At 48.4% G+C, this 13036-nt stretch overlaps 1 protein-coding gene across 1 annotated transcript in view; it reads right to left on the reverse strand.

Moving 5' to 3' along the window:
* Positions 1 to 13036, reverse strand: part of Dapk1 (death associated protein kinase 1) — a 153266-nt gene that overhangs the window by 26000 nt on the left and 114230 nt on the right. The window contains exons 11-17 of the mRNA XM_075969390.1: positions 12071 to 12163; positions 9377 to 9496; positions 8863 to 8961; positions 7726 to 7824; positions 6620 to 6718; positions 5248 to 5445; positions 3672 to 3869 (exon numbers count right to left, since the gene is read on the reverse strand). Coding sequence (XP_075825505.1) covers positions 3672 to 3869; positions 5248 to 5445; positions 6620 to 6718; positions 7726 to 7824; positions 8863 to 8961; positions 9377 to 9496; positions 12071 to 12163 — 906 coding nt within the window. The remainder of the gene's footprint in view (positions 1 to 3671; positions 3870 to 5247; positions 5446 to 6619; positions 6719 to 7725; positions 7825 to 8862; positions 8962 to 9376; positions 9497 to 12070; positions 12164 to 13036) is intronic.

Raw genomic sequence — 13036 nt, forward strand, 5'->3', positions numbered from 1 at the left:
GTGTGGCAGAAACTCAAACCCTCAGTGCCACTGGGCCTCTTCCCATGGCCTCCTGCTCTGCACTCTCCATTAACACACCAGAGCATTTCCCTCCCAGCTCACATCTAGGAATATTGGGTAGGAGACAAACAACTGAACTGATGAACACATGATCACATTCTTCAATCCATTACTGGCTTTTCCTCCTGACACGGGTTTCTGTATCTGTAACTCAGTCTGTGGCATGCTTTGGAAAGTCTGAATGCTACTCAGGCCATGGTGACGCCCGTAGCCAGCACACAGGGAACAGAGCTGGAAGGAGTGTTCCACAGCATTCCTTCTGCCAACAGAGCTGTGACGTGGGTTTTGTTTTGCCATCCTCTTTACAGGTGTTAGAAAACAACTCCTAACTTTCAAACCTGCAGGAGTTAACGTGAGAAGGTAAGGAGGTAGCTGTGCAGATCTGGGTGGACTGTGTGGAAGATGAAACGTAAGGCAGAGAACTCCGGCACACAGTTTTATACAGGGGAGGAGAGACTAAAAGGAAAGGCAATAAGGAAATGGACCCTTATTAAGAACCTCATAAAGTAAGTTTAGGACAGGGTCTCATGTAGCCTGGGCTGGCCTTGAACTTCTAACCCTTCAGCCACCACTTCCCTCTGGTGTGTAGCACTGGATGTGACAGAATTCAAATTCCTTAGTGTAACACTCTAGGCTTTTCATGTCTGGACCCCCAGGGCTCCTTCCAGCTCTGTTTTCTCCCGTTTCCCATCACCTCTGCCCTCAGGAGCTGCATACCTGTGCTGTGTGGACCACAGCTCTCAGGAGCTGCATATGAAGGTGCAGTCTAAAGCTGCCTCTCCTAACCTCTTCATCCAGCTGGATCTGTCACTTCCAAGAAGCAAACTTTCAGATTCCTCCCTCTTTCCGGAGCACCTTCTGCCTGCCCCATGCCTGCCCCAGCAGTGACGGCAGGGGATTTACCACTTTGTATTGTGAGCCTGGTTTTCTAAAGTAGCCTGAAGGTAGAACCACCCATGGCTGAATCCTCGCTTCCTCAAGGACCTGGGCTGTGCAAGAACAGGCTGTGCACCTATCCCACCTGATGTCCATTGCTTGTCATAGGTGTGGGTGGTGTCTGTCTGTATGTCTGTTGGGCTGAGGTGCCCTGTGAGGTTTCTACCTTAGTGACACTGATGTCAGCCCTTACTTTCTCTCATATCTGTTCGCTAACACTACTGGGTTAAGAAGCAACCACCCTCATCTTCAAATTAAGCAGGAAGAAATGTCACCATAGAGTGACAAGTCCCTGCCCTCTTGGTGTGAGAACAGCAGGATTTGAATGGTCAAGTTTATCTCCAGAGGACTCTAATCTAGCAGCACAGCACTATGGGGAAGGAATGGCAGCCTGCCTGAGGAGCACGGACACCACTGTGCTACGTCTGCTCTGACAAATGGCTACCCGTGTGGGCCTGAGTAAAGACAGACTGGACAGACTTGCGGGGGAGGGGGGAGCCGTGGCTGGGACTTACTTTCCCCTGCACACGACTTAAATATCTCTGCTTCTTCACCAGAGGAAAGGCAGAAAGATACGGGGAGAGGGTCAGGGATGGAAGGAAGCTGGGAAGCGGGCAGAGGGACAGAAACAGGGAAAGAGCGGGCGAGGAGACAGAGGGAGCATGGGAGTGGGTCACTAGAGCACTACCTCTCAGGATGGGTAGGCTACAAAAGTGGCTTCTATAAAGCAAAGTCAGCTTTCTCCCGTGTCCGTCCCCAGTGTGATGCCATTCAGCACACGAGAGCGCAGCCAGAAGGCTCCACACAAGTCTGGACAAGCTGCAGATCGCAAGCTGTCCCTCTGCAACTCGAGGTTTCGCCTTGGATGAGCACCACGCATGACCAGAATCACCCACTGAAGGCCCTCTGTGCTGCCCCAGCACGGTGTGTGATTGGCATACCCAAGTTTGTGAACCACTGTGGCAAGTTCCCACCAAATGAGCCAAGTGTCCGCTCTGTCCACTTTTGTGGTGCTGTGAACAGGACCACAGGCCTTTCCTTATCCCAGGCCAGGTGTTTTTAAACATGGAAACCTAAACTTGTCTTGGTGGATGTTTGTGCTGGAGACAAGCTCTTCGCACGTAGCCCAGACTTGCCTCAAATTCATAATCCTGCCTATACGTCACAGGTACTGGGGAGCACAAGTGCGTGCCACCATGCCCAACAAAGCTGGACTTTCTAATGGACGTGTTTAATAAGATTTTGTCTTTAGACACAAGATAGGACATGCTTTTCTTGTTTTATATTGGAACTGAACTCTGGGCCTTGTCCAACCTAAGCTGGTGTAGCCCAAATGCTGCGCACAGGCTGTCCACCGCGCCGCCTGCATGAAGGCTGAAGGAAGTCTAATGAGCACAGGTCCATTGGGGCCATTTGGCCTCCCTCTTAAGCCACTCAAATATCTATCTTGGCGCGATGAGGAAAGGAAAACCAGGACAGCAAGAAGCAGCTAAAGGGAAGACCCAGGATACAGCCTTCACAGGGTCCCAGAATATGAGGATTACCAACTTCAATTTGCACCACAGTTAATCTTGTAATCTGTAAGAGGAACAGCAAGACGATTCTCCAGCTGTTTCATGTATTAATTATTTTACCTTGAACAAAATCATAAAGCCCTATGGTGCATATATACCACCTATAAACTGACCTCTCCTGCAGTTTAAATTTATTCTTCTCAACTTCATTTTAACATGACCTTAAGAAGAGAGTGTGCCTGCCTTTCACAGAGTTACACACTGAGACTACACAAATATTTTACTGTTCTTATTTTGTACTGAAAATTGATGTGGGATCCAGTGAAATGGCTGGTGACAGCAACAGTCCAGAATCTGCACTTGGGGCTTTTTAGGGACTGATAACATGCAATTATTTTCATTCCTGTATTACTTATATTTTTTAAGATTTTATTTATTTATTATGTATACAGTAGTCTCAGTATTCTGTCTGAATGTGTGCCTGCAGGCCAGAAGAGGGCACCAGATCTCACTGCAGATGGTTGTGAGCTACAGTGTGGTTGCTGGGAATTGAACTCAGGACCTTTGGAAGAGCAGGCGGTGCTCTTAACCACTGAGCCATCTCTCCAGCCCCCTTTATTACTTATAAGTTGACAGTATTCCCTTGGTTTTACCAAATTTGCATAGTGTGTATGCATGCACACATACACAACTGTATTTGGATCTTTTGTCCACAGACAACTCATCAGAGACAAGGAAGACAGTGCACCCAAAACCTTGATCAGAACACAGCGTCGAAAGTATTTACTGAGGACGGTGTGTATGGGAAAGCGGCCTTTGTTTATACCATGAGTTTCAACTCTTCTTGGAAACACAAGCACATGTCTATGTGTACACATGCACAGGTTCACGCGCACACATAAACACATGCACACACACATGCACACATACACGCACATCCATTCATTTTACAAACACAAAAGTGAGAGGCCAGAATAGGTGAGAAGTGTATGTTAAGGTCCCAATTTTCTGTTACTCTGGGAAACTACTCAACAGTCACACGGCTCAAAATGGCACTGTCCCCTAGCGACCGTCATCCTCAGCTATGACAAGAAAATATTATATACTTGGCAAGAACCCGGCAGCCAGTGGGAATCTGGGGATCCCACCCTCTGCAAGTACCTTGTTTGAGATGTCCAGATTGCAGCTGGCTTCGCAGAGGGCCATCACGATAGGTGCGCTGCCGTCTTTGCAGGCCACGTGCAGGGGCGTGTTGCCGTGCCTGTCTTGGAAATCCACGAAGCACCCATGGCCGAGGAGGGTCTTGATGACCTCCATCTGACAGCGCCTCACCGCGAGATGAAGGGCAATGTGTCCATCCTGGAACCAAGCCCAAGCCCGTGAGTGCTCTGGTTTCCACCCTCGGACCTCTCTCTCCCCTGTGCGAGGCTTAGCTGGAAACAGGATGGCTTCAAACACAAGAGAACTTCAGAATCATTGCCTGGACCCTGGAAAGCGGGGCTTCATCCATTTCACTCCGCATAACTGAAGCTGAGCTGAACACCTGCCGATTCATTTAGGCTCAGAGAGAAGGTCAGACAGCAAGATTCTGCACCTGTCTTAGCACTGGCAGGCTGTAACTAGCAGTGTGCCAATTGCCCTTGTGAGCAAATGTGAGAAACACCACTAGTGGTGGCACACGTAATCCCAGCACTCGGAAGACAGAGGCAGGCAGATCTCTGTGAGTTTCGAGGCCAGGCTGGTCTACAAGAGCTACTTCCAGGACAGGCTCCAAAAGCTTTTGCCTCAGGAGAGAGAGAGAGAGAGAGAGAGAGAGAGAGAGAGAGAGAGAGAGAGAGACAGAGAGAGACAGAGACAGAGAGAGAGACAGAGAGAGAGAGAGAGAGAGAGAGAGAGAGAGAGAGAGAGAAATAATTTCCCCCAGGGCTGTTGAATGCTCAGAAAGCAGATGCAAGAACCCGGCCAGGGAATTAATAGCACCCCGGTACAGGATCCCTGGGAAATAGTACAGAATCCCTGGGGAATAGATGTGCTGAGCACTGTTGAGAAACAGAGCTTGGGGCCCCATCTCTATTGCCTCTGCCTGAGTTTCTCCACTCAGCACTCTTGGCATTGGGACTTTTGATTGTCTAGAAGAAACACTAGCTCCATCTAACAGATTCTAGTAGCAAATACCCAGCCCAAGCTTGGTAATGAAAATATGTCTCCAGATATTTCTATAAAGTCCCCTGGGGACACAGCTGTGTCCAACTGAGACTGTACCAAGGCACTGCCCCCAAAAAACAATTGCTACATGAACTATAAGACCCTCAGTCTAACTGTACACAGTACTGTTACTGTATCTGTTTAAGTTCAAGTTCAAATAGATTGTGTTGAATTTGCTTAGGTAAAAAGAGACCAACTGGTCTAGAAGTGAAATTGTAAAACAAATAATAGTGATTTATTGCCTTTTTACAAAAGAGTAAGTGACAAAATAAACACCCATTTCAACATGTATCTAAAATTTGACAATGTGGTCCCTGTTCCACAGTTAACCAAAGTTAAAAAGATTGAAACAGTGGCCAAACTGGTTTGCTCAAGCCATAAGTTTAGTTACATACCAAAAAGAAGATTCTAGAAAATTCCAGAAATTTTTGTAATCAAAGAAACGAAATCACAGTTCAAGTAGGCAAGTGTCTTGGTCCCTCTACCCCATCAGATCACAGTGAGTGCCACGTAGTTCCCCCCAAAAAAGTACCTTGTCAGAGGCATTCAGGTCAGCTCCATGTCCAACCAGACACTCCACGATATCATGATAGCCCCTGGCAGAAGCTGTCAGCAGCGGGGTCTCTCCCTCCCGGTTCTTGATATTCACATTGCAGCCAACTTCACAGAGGGCTTTGGCCACGGAGTAATAGCCATGCCAGGCAGCGCAGTGTAGGGGAGTTTCTTCTTCCTGCTCAAGGACATGGGTACAGAGAAGGAAAATGCAGATGGCAGCAATATCAAGGCCACGGAGGACAGAGACTGCAGTCAATGGGGCAAAAAATTAACCTGAGATAACGACACCAGTGGGAGCCGCTGCCGTTAAGAGGCAGACCCAGAAAACAGGGACTAGAGAGGTGGCTCAGTGGTTAAGAGCACTGACTGCTCTTCCAGAGGACCCGGGTTCAATTCTCAGCACCCACGTGGCAGCTCACAACTGTCTGAAGATCCAGTTGCAGGGGATCTGACACCTTCACACCAATGCACATAAAATAAAGTTAAATAAACCATAAAACATATTTTAAAAAGGGCTGGAGAGATGGCTCAGTGGTTAAGAGCATTGCCTGCTCTTCCAAAGGTCCTGAGTTCAATTCCCAGCAACCACATGGTGGTTCACAACCATCTGTAATGAGGTCTGGTGCCCTCTTCTGGCCGGCAGACATACACACAGACAGAATATTGTATGCATAATAAATAAATATTTAAAAAAAAAAAAGAGGCAGACCCAGGGCTCTCCCTGGTCAGTCTGTCCCCTCGGCAGGAGTGCTAAGTGAACTTGGCTTTCTCAGCATATTAGAGGTCCCTGAAGAGCAAGACCTTTGCGTGGGTGAACTCAGAATACCTTCTGGCAAAGCTGCTCTTCTTTATTTGTCTCTGAAACTAGCAGGAAAGCTCTCCTCTGAGCAGGAGTCCCAGCAATTTCAGGGCTTTGATTTTTGCCAGGTACCTAACTCCAGGATGGCTCAGGGGAGCATTCTGTGAGGTAGCTATCATGATGACATCTCTGTAACTAGTCCAGGAAGCACTGGCCTCAAAGCCTGGGCATGTGTGGGGGTGGTGGAAGGTTTGCACTTCCATCAGCGTTATCAAACACATCTGTCTACAAGGTTCCGTGAGAAAGAAGTGCTTACAAACAGAACTCTCTGAAACCTAGACTTGGCAGGGTTCAATCCCTGGTCCCACCACAGACAGCTTGAGCAGGCTGTGGAACTTGCTGTGTGATTTCCGTCCCTATAAAGCAAGGATACTGATATCAGGCTGTCCCGGGGATTAGAACAGGTGAATGAAGAAGTTAGACGGGAGCTGGGTGCAGGGTGCTGTCTGAGAACCTGTGCTCTGCGGTGGATGGCAGGAAACTGACCTACCTTGTCCTGGAAATCAGGGTTAGAACCGAAGCTGCAGAGAAGCTGCACCACATCCGCGTGTCCGTATCGGGCTGCCACATGAAGGGCTGTCTCTCCAGACTGCAAAAGAAGACCAGAACTCAGAACCGCTCAAGAGACCATGCCTTCCGTTTGCTCCCCAGAGATGAAGGGCAGGACCTGGGGTCAGGCAGCCCCTAGGCAGCAAGGGCTGCACACTCAGATCTGGTTCATCTCGTCACTAAAAACAACTCGGTGAGACTATGTTCCCGTTACTGTGAGCGCCATGTTTTACCTCCTTCATGGACAGATAATTTCAGCGGCCCAACTTGAAACTAAGACTCTCCCTTCCCCCACTCTTGTGCACACGCACAAACCCCTTTAAGGTCAGGCTCATCATTCTGCAATTATTTAAATGTGTAGCTTTTTCATTAAATTATTAACTACTTTCTCCTTTCATTGCCTTATTTGTGCTCAGAGACTCATTTATTGCATTCTCCGAGATTTTAGAGAACACAGCCATTTGCTCCTGGTATATTTCTGTGAATAACAAATATAACTTACGATGCTTTGCTTGTGTCTGCACCTGCCAGGGTCACGCTACCCTAACTACAGAAAACATTACTGTCAACTGGCAGGAAACTGTGGTGATAGATTCCTTTGCTGCTGTCCAGATCTTAGTCACTCATAGAAGGCCGTGTGCAAAACTCGTGGTCCCCCAGGCTGTGAGTGATGGAACTTTAGGAGGTGGGGGCTAATGGAAGTTAGGTTACAATAAAGGAGACATTGAGGATGTCTCTGTCTCTTTGTCTCTGTCTCCCTCCTTCCTTGCTGACAGGAGGTGAACTTTGCTCCAACATACAACCCTAAATACTTCGTTTCCCCAAAAGCCTATCAATAGTTAGAAGCATCTAAGGTAGAAACTCAGATTTAAATATTGAGCCAAGACACAGTCAAAAGAACAACAACAAAAAAAAGAGCCTTTAACTTTAAATCCCCTGCTGGAGAATGTAGTCCTCAATCTTTATCTTTGGGTTCTGGTGTACCAAGCAGGCCAACACTCAATGCAGCCCAATTCCTCTTGTTTCTCTTAAGATGCACGGTCTTACCTTGTCTTTAACGTCCAAAGGGCATTTGTTCTCATTGAGAAATTTCAGAGTATCCACGTGACCATGCCGAGAGGCCCAGTAGATGGCATTGGATCCTCCCTGCAGGGAAAGCAATGCAGAGTCACATCCAGAACTCCTGGACCGTGCACCCATTAGAATCGCAGGGTTTCCCTTCTTGTGGGGTAACAAATCCCAGCGGAGCCTCTTCTCAGTTTCAAGGCGTTGGTAATTATACCATGGTCATGTACCACATTAACAGCAGGGGAGGCTCAGTGGGAAGCTGAAAGAGGGTCTCTGTGTTATCTTTGCAACTTTTCAAAGTAAAAAGAAAACTTTCTTTTTTCTTTTTTGAAGCCTTTTCAATACCAACCTCTAGCTAGATCTCCTAACGGTACCCTCGGTATCCACAGGGGACTGATTCCAATCCAATCCTCCACACAGGTACCAAGAGAAAAAATTCATGGGTGTGCAAGTCGCTTCTACAAAATGATGTAGCTTGCACAGAACCGGCACATCCTCCAATGCACCCTAATCACCTCTGACTTACTCCTAACACCTGATACAGCTGAAACACCATGGGAACAGTCGCTATGCTTCAGCATCTAGAAAACAGTGAGAAGAAACACATTCTGCAATTTATTGCCCCCTCCCACACACACTCTCAGTCCGCCTTTGGTCAGATCAGGGATGGAGCTCATGGCTCTCCGGGACAAACTAGAGTTTTTATGGCAGCTGATGAGAGCTCCGTGGTCATGATCATCAGCTGTCACTGAATGACGTCTGCCTTTACAACGCTGTTTACACCAGGATGTGTGTCCATATCCAGATTCGTGATGCACACACAGGCTAATGAATTTCTGATTACACTAACTACACAGTAAACACTTTTCCAGGTATGACTGGTAACACTGCTGAGTAAATGTGATCTGCAAAGCATAAGGCACGAGAAAGGGGCAGAGCCTGAAGGGGGAAATGTGAGCACCTTTCCCCAGGACTTGTCAGCCTGGGCAAGGCTCTCTATGCAGCGCCATATAGGAAATCACAAAAGTAGACACGCTCTCCCACTTACTGCCCTGATTAGGAAGACAGCGGGGAACCCATGATAAGAATTTGTTTTTAATAATACAGAATTATGACCTTATCCTGGACATCAATCCTTGAGCCTCGTTTGATGAGTAACTGAAGCATCTGGATATTCCCACAGCCGGCAGCAATCAGTAACGGAGGTGTCCCATGCTGAAAGAGAAGAGGAAGCTACTGTCTGTTTTTCAGGTTGAGTAGGAAGGGGAAAGCCCATGGAGTCACCAATATCCTCTGCCGGCTGTGTCCACACCCTGCCCCAAATCGAGGAACAGGAAGGGAAGGACCAAAAGCACCTCCTTTTTCAGATGTACACTCAAGGATGGTGCTACCATTTATAAAAGAGACAGGATTCAAGGGTGCAGGAACAGGGTGTAAAAGAAGGCCCTCAATGCAAAATGTCCTTATTTGCAACTCAAATCACTCTAGACAGAAAAGATTTTCCCCACAGAATGGAGGCTCCATTTGCAGGGTGGAGTTGGAGAAGCAACCGGGGTCCCTCCCAACTTGGACTTCTGGGTGCACAGTCTGTGATGCAAGCCTCTGGCACCTCTGCAGAAGAGAGACGGACCTTGTTGGGCTGGTTAACGTCATAGCTGGACAGCGAGCCCAGAAGGTGCTGCAGGCCTGGGACGTTGTCATCATTGATGGCATGGATGATGGCTTTCATCACAAAGGAGTCTTCCTCGTCCTGAGAGACATGAGGAGGAAAGAGTCGCATACTGGCCAGGATCCTCATCAACACAGCGAGTGAACCCTGGTTTGTTTGCCATAGGGGCATTCTAAGAAGAAGGGTCCGCCACTTAATCCCCAATGCACGGTCACAAAGGGAGCTGGGAGGTGAACTTCTGCCCTTTCATGCTGCTAACCATTACCAGTTACTGCTCAGCACCTGCATTGTAACCGAGAATGAACTGTTTCTAAGGCTCTGACTTTGGACAAGGGTACTGACTGATGACCCTCTGTTTATCTTTGGAATCTGTCAAAACAGAGTTACCAGAAAACACTATGAGAGGTTCCTCTGAGACAGTATCTCCTGCTAGATGAGGAAGGAGAAAAACCATAGAACCAAGGAAATCCATAGTTTCTTTAAAGAAGACAATCTCATTTGCTAAATTTTCCAGTTACAGAATTCTTTTTTGCTCTTCTCTCTCTCTCTCTCTCTCTCTCTCTCTCTCTCTCTCTCTCTCTCTCTCTCTCTCTCTCTTTCTCTCTCTCTTCTATTTTTCTTTTTGTCATTTGAATGTCTTCTTTCTCTAGGTCTGAAATATAGGAAGGTAAAATCCTCTTAATAAAATGCTCAATAAAAATGCATGTGTGAGCATGTGCATGTGTGTGCATGCACGTGTGTGTGCGTATGTATGCATCTGTATGTGTGGTGTTTGTGTGTGCCCACATGCATGCATACAGCCTGCAGCCCTGCACAGTCATCAGCAGAAGACAACCTACAGCCCCCCACAGTCAGCCTACAGCCCCCCACAATCAGCAGAAGACAGCCTACAGCCCCCCACAGTCGGCAGAAGACAGCCTACAGCCCCCCACAGTCGGCAGAAGACAGCCTACAGCCCCCCACAGTCGGCAGAAGACAACCTACAGCCCCCCACAGTAAGCAGAAGACAGCCTACAGCCCCCCACAGTCAGCCTACAGCCCCCCACAGTCGGCAGAAGACAACCTACAGCCCCCCACAGTAAGCAGAAGACAGCCTACAGCCCCTCACAGTCGGCAGAAGACAACCTACAGCCCCCCACAATCAGCAGAAGACAGCCTACAGCCCCCACAGTAAGCAGAAGACAGCCTACAGCCCCTCACAGTCGGCAGAAGACAGCCTACAGCCCCCACAGTAAGCAGAAGACAGCCTACAGCCCCTCACAGTCGGCAGAAGACAGCCTACAGCCCCCCACAGTCGGCAGAAGACAGCCTACAGCCCCCACAGTAAGCAGAAGACAGCCTACAGCCCCCCACAGTCGGCAGAAGACAGCCTACAGCCCCCCACAGTCAGCCTACAGCCCCCCCCCCCCAGTCGGCAGAAGACAACCTACAGCCCCCCACAGTAAGCAGAAGACAGAGCAGGTGAGATCTCTCCTAGGGCTCCTACCCTAGCTTTCACATGATGCAGGACTGCTAAGAACGCTGATTCATGATCTTCAGTCATCCCCACTACAGCATCCCCCAGTCAGACCCACATTCCCATTTTTCCCTGGCTCCACTAATACCCTCAAGTCCTTCCAAAATGGTCTTCCTTCCCCGCCTTCATAACTTCCTTCTCTCTGGCTTTCCTTCACGTGTGTGTGTGTGTGTGTGTGTGTGTGTGTGTGTGTGTGTGTGTGCGTGCGTGTGAGTGTCGTGCGTGTGTCCACACATTCCTTCTCATCTCACTCTACAGTTGTAGACTAAAGGTGAAGCACTAGTGCACAGCATAGCGTCAGGAGAAAAGAAGAGCTGGTGTCTGCTGCCATGTGATCATCGCCCTAGGAGTTCCTAGCTCTGTCCAGGAAACACCGACTATTGGGTTACAGGCCATGGTGGTTCCCACAGAACCATTGTGTTGCCTTTCCTGGAGTCCCCTTCACTTCAGAGCACAAAGCCCCAGTGTGTGAGTGGCCGGAGAAAGTTCCACTGAAGTGAGAGATGTCTGGCTGTATCTGAAGAGCTCATCAGTGATTGGGTTTCAGTTTAGACATGGGGAAAATTGTGGTGCCATTCGCAAGGACTTTGGGCAAAAAGTCAAGACAATGTCAATAAACAAAGTGAATATGGCCTTCTGGTCTACCACGAGACAGGCACTGTGCTATCCTTGGTGTTGGTGGGGGAAGGAAGTGAAGGCTGTCTGTCTTTTTGTGTCACCGTGACTCTATAGTCTCTGATTGGTGGCAGAGTTTTTATGCTCATTCATGAGAATTAGTGTAAGCTCGTTCTTCTTCCACTAGTTATCCTCTTCTGTGTGTGTGAGAGCGTGTGTGTGTGTGCACATGTGTGTACACACACATGCATGCTTTGTGTATGTGGTATGTCCGTGTACACAAGTGTTTATGGGAGGAGTAGTATTGGAAACAGTAGGGATGGCAGCTAAGACAAGGCCAAGTCAACTAAATGAAAATCAAAGAAGAGAGCAGGACAGGACACAGAGTCAGCCCACCTCAGGAGTAAGTGTGAGTCTGCTATTTCCATGACATGGGCTTTCTGTACTGATGAACAAACAGAACAGTGTAAACAATCCAAACACGGTCGTGAAAGAAGCTGGCCAAGGCAAACAGGATTGCTTACCAGAGTATCATCGCTTCTGGCCACGCTCATGTTACTTCTGGACAAAAATGACCGGGATAATCTTTGGCACAGTGATATCAAGCGAACAGATTGCTAAAAACAAAATAAACATAAGAAGTCAAGGGGCGGAGGAAAGAGAACTTAGGAAGAAGGCACTGAGAACATGTTCACTGCCAAAAGGCCTCCAGGGGTGGGCACTCCATGGCAGGCTGGGCTATTTGCTTAAGGAAGTATTCTAAAGGTCATGTGCTCAGACAGCAAGACAGAGAGACTCTGTGCATTCACTGCGACCTGCAGAAGTGGGTGCCTCATATCCCATCTCTCTCTCTGTGCCTTGTTTTCTAAACCCCAACAAAACCCTTGTGGGGGATCTTCCTGGGTCCAGCATGGGATGCAAGGGCCTTGCTCTGAGCTCTCTGGGCCCAAGTCAGCTAAAGGAATTCATGTGACTATTAGCACGTACAGATGGGAGACAGATGCACTGGTCTGCAGTACAACCTCCTCCATATCCTCAAAGGCTGAAGGAAGCCATGGGGAAATGAAGAAACACGAGGGAAGGAAAGAAGAAGAGAGAGGGAGAAAAAGAGGAAGAAGGGGGAGAGAGACCAAGACATAAGCTCTAAGCCTTGTTGGCAGTGTAGGTATAAAACTGAGGTACAGCACTAGATCAGCCAGGGAGAAGGACAGGGGCTTGCTCCCTCCAGATTTGACCGAATCTTGGGCACTGGAAGCCACACAATCACCTTCTGATCCTGGAATTTTGATTGCTTCAAAGATGCCTGAACCAGCATCCCACCTAGGTCACAGGGAAGGCACCACAGGGGAGAAGGAGAGGCCATAATGCCTGGGCTTATACCCCATCCTGGGTCCCCCTGCAAGCCCACGAGGAGGAGGGAGGGTTTCTGATCCAAGCTTCAGGCCTTGTTGCTCACCAGGAAGAACTGGTTTATTTAGAATGTGATTTGT

The sequence above is a fragment of the Microtus pennsylvanicus genome, chromosome 4 (assembly GCF_037038515.1).
Source record: "Microtus pennsylvanicus isolate mMicPen1 chromosome 4, mMicPen1.hap1, whole genome shotgun sequence".
Lineage (NCBI taxonomy): Eukaryota > Metazoa > Chordata > Mammalia > Rodentia > Cricetidae > Microtus > Microtus pennsylvanicus.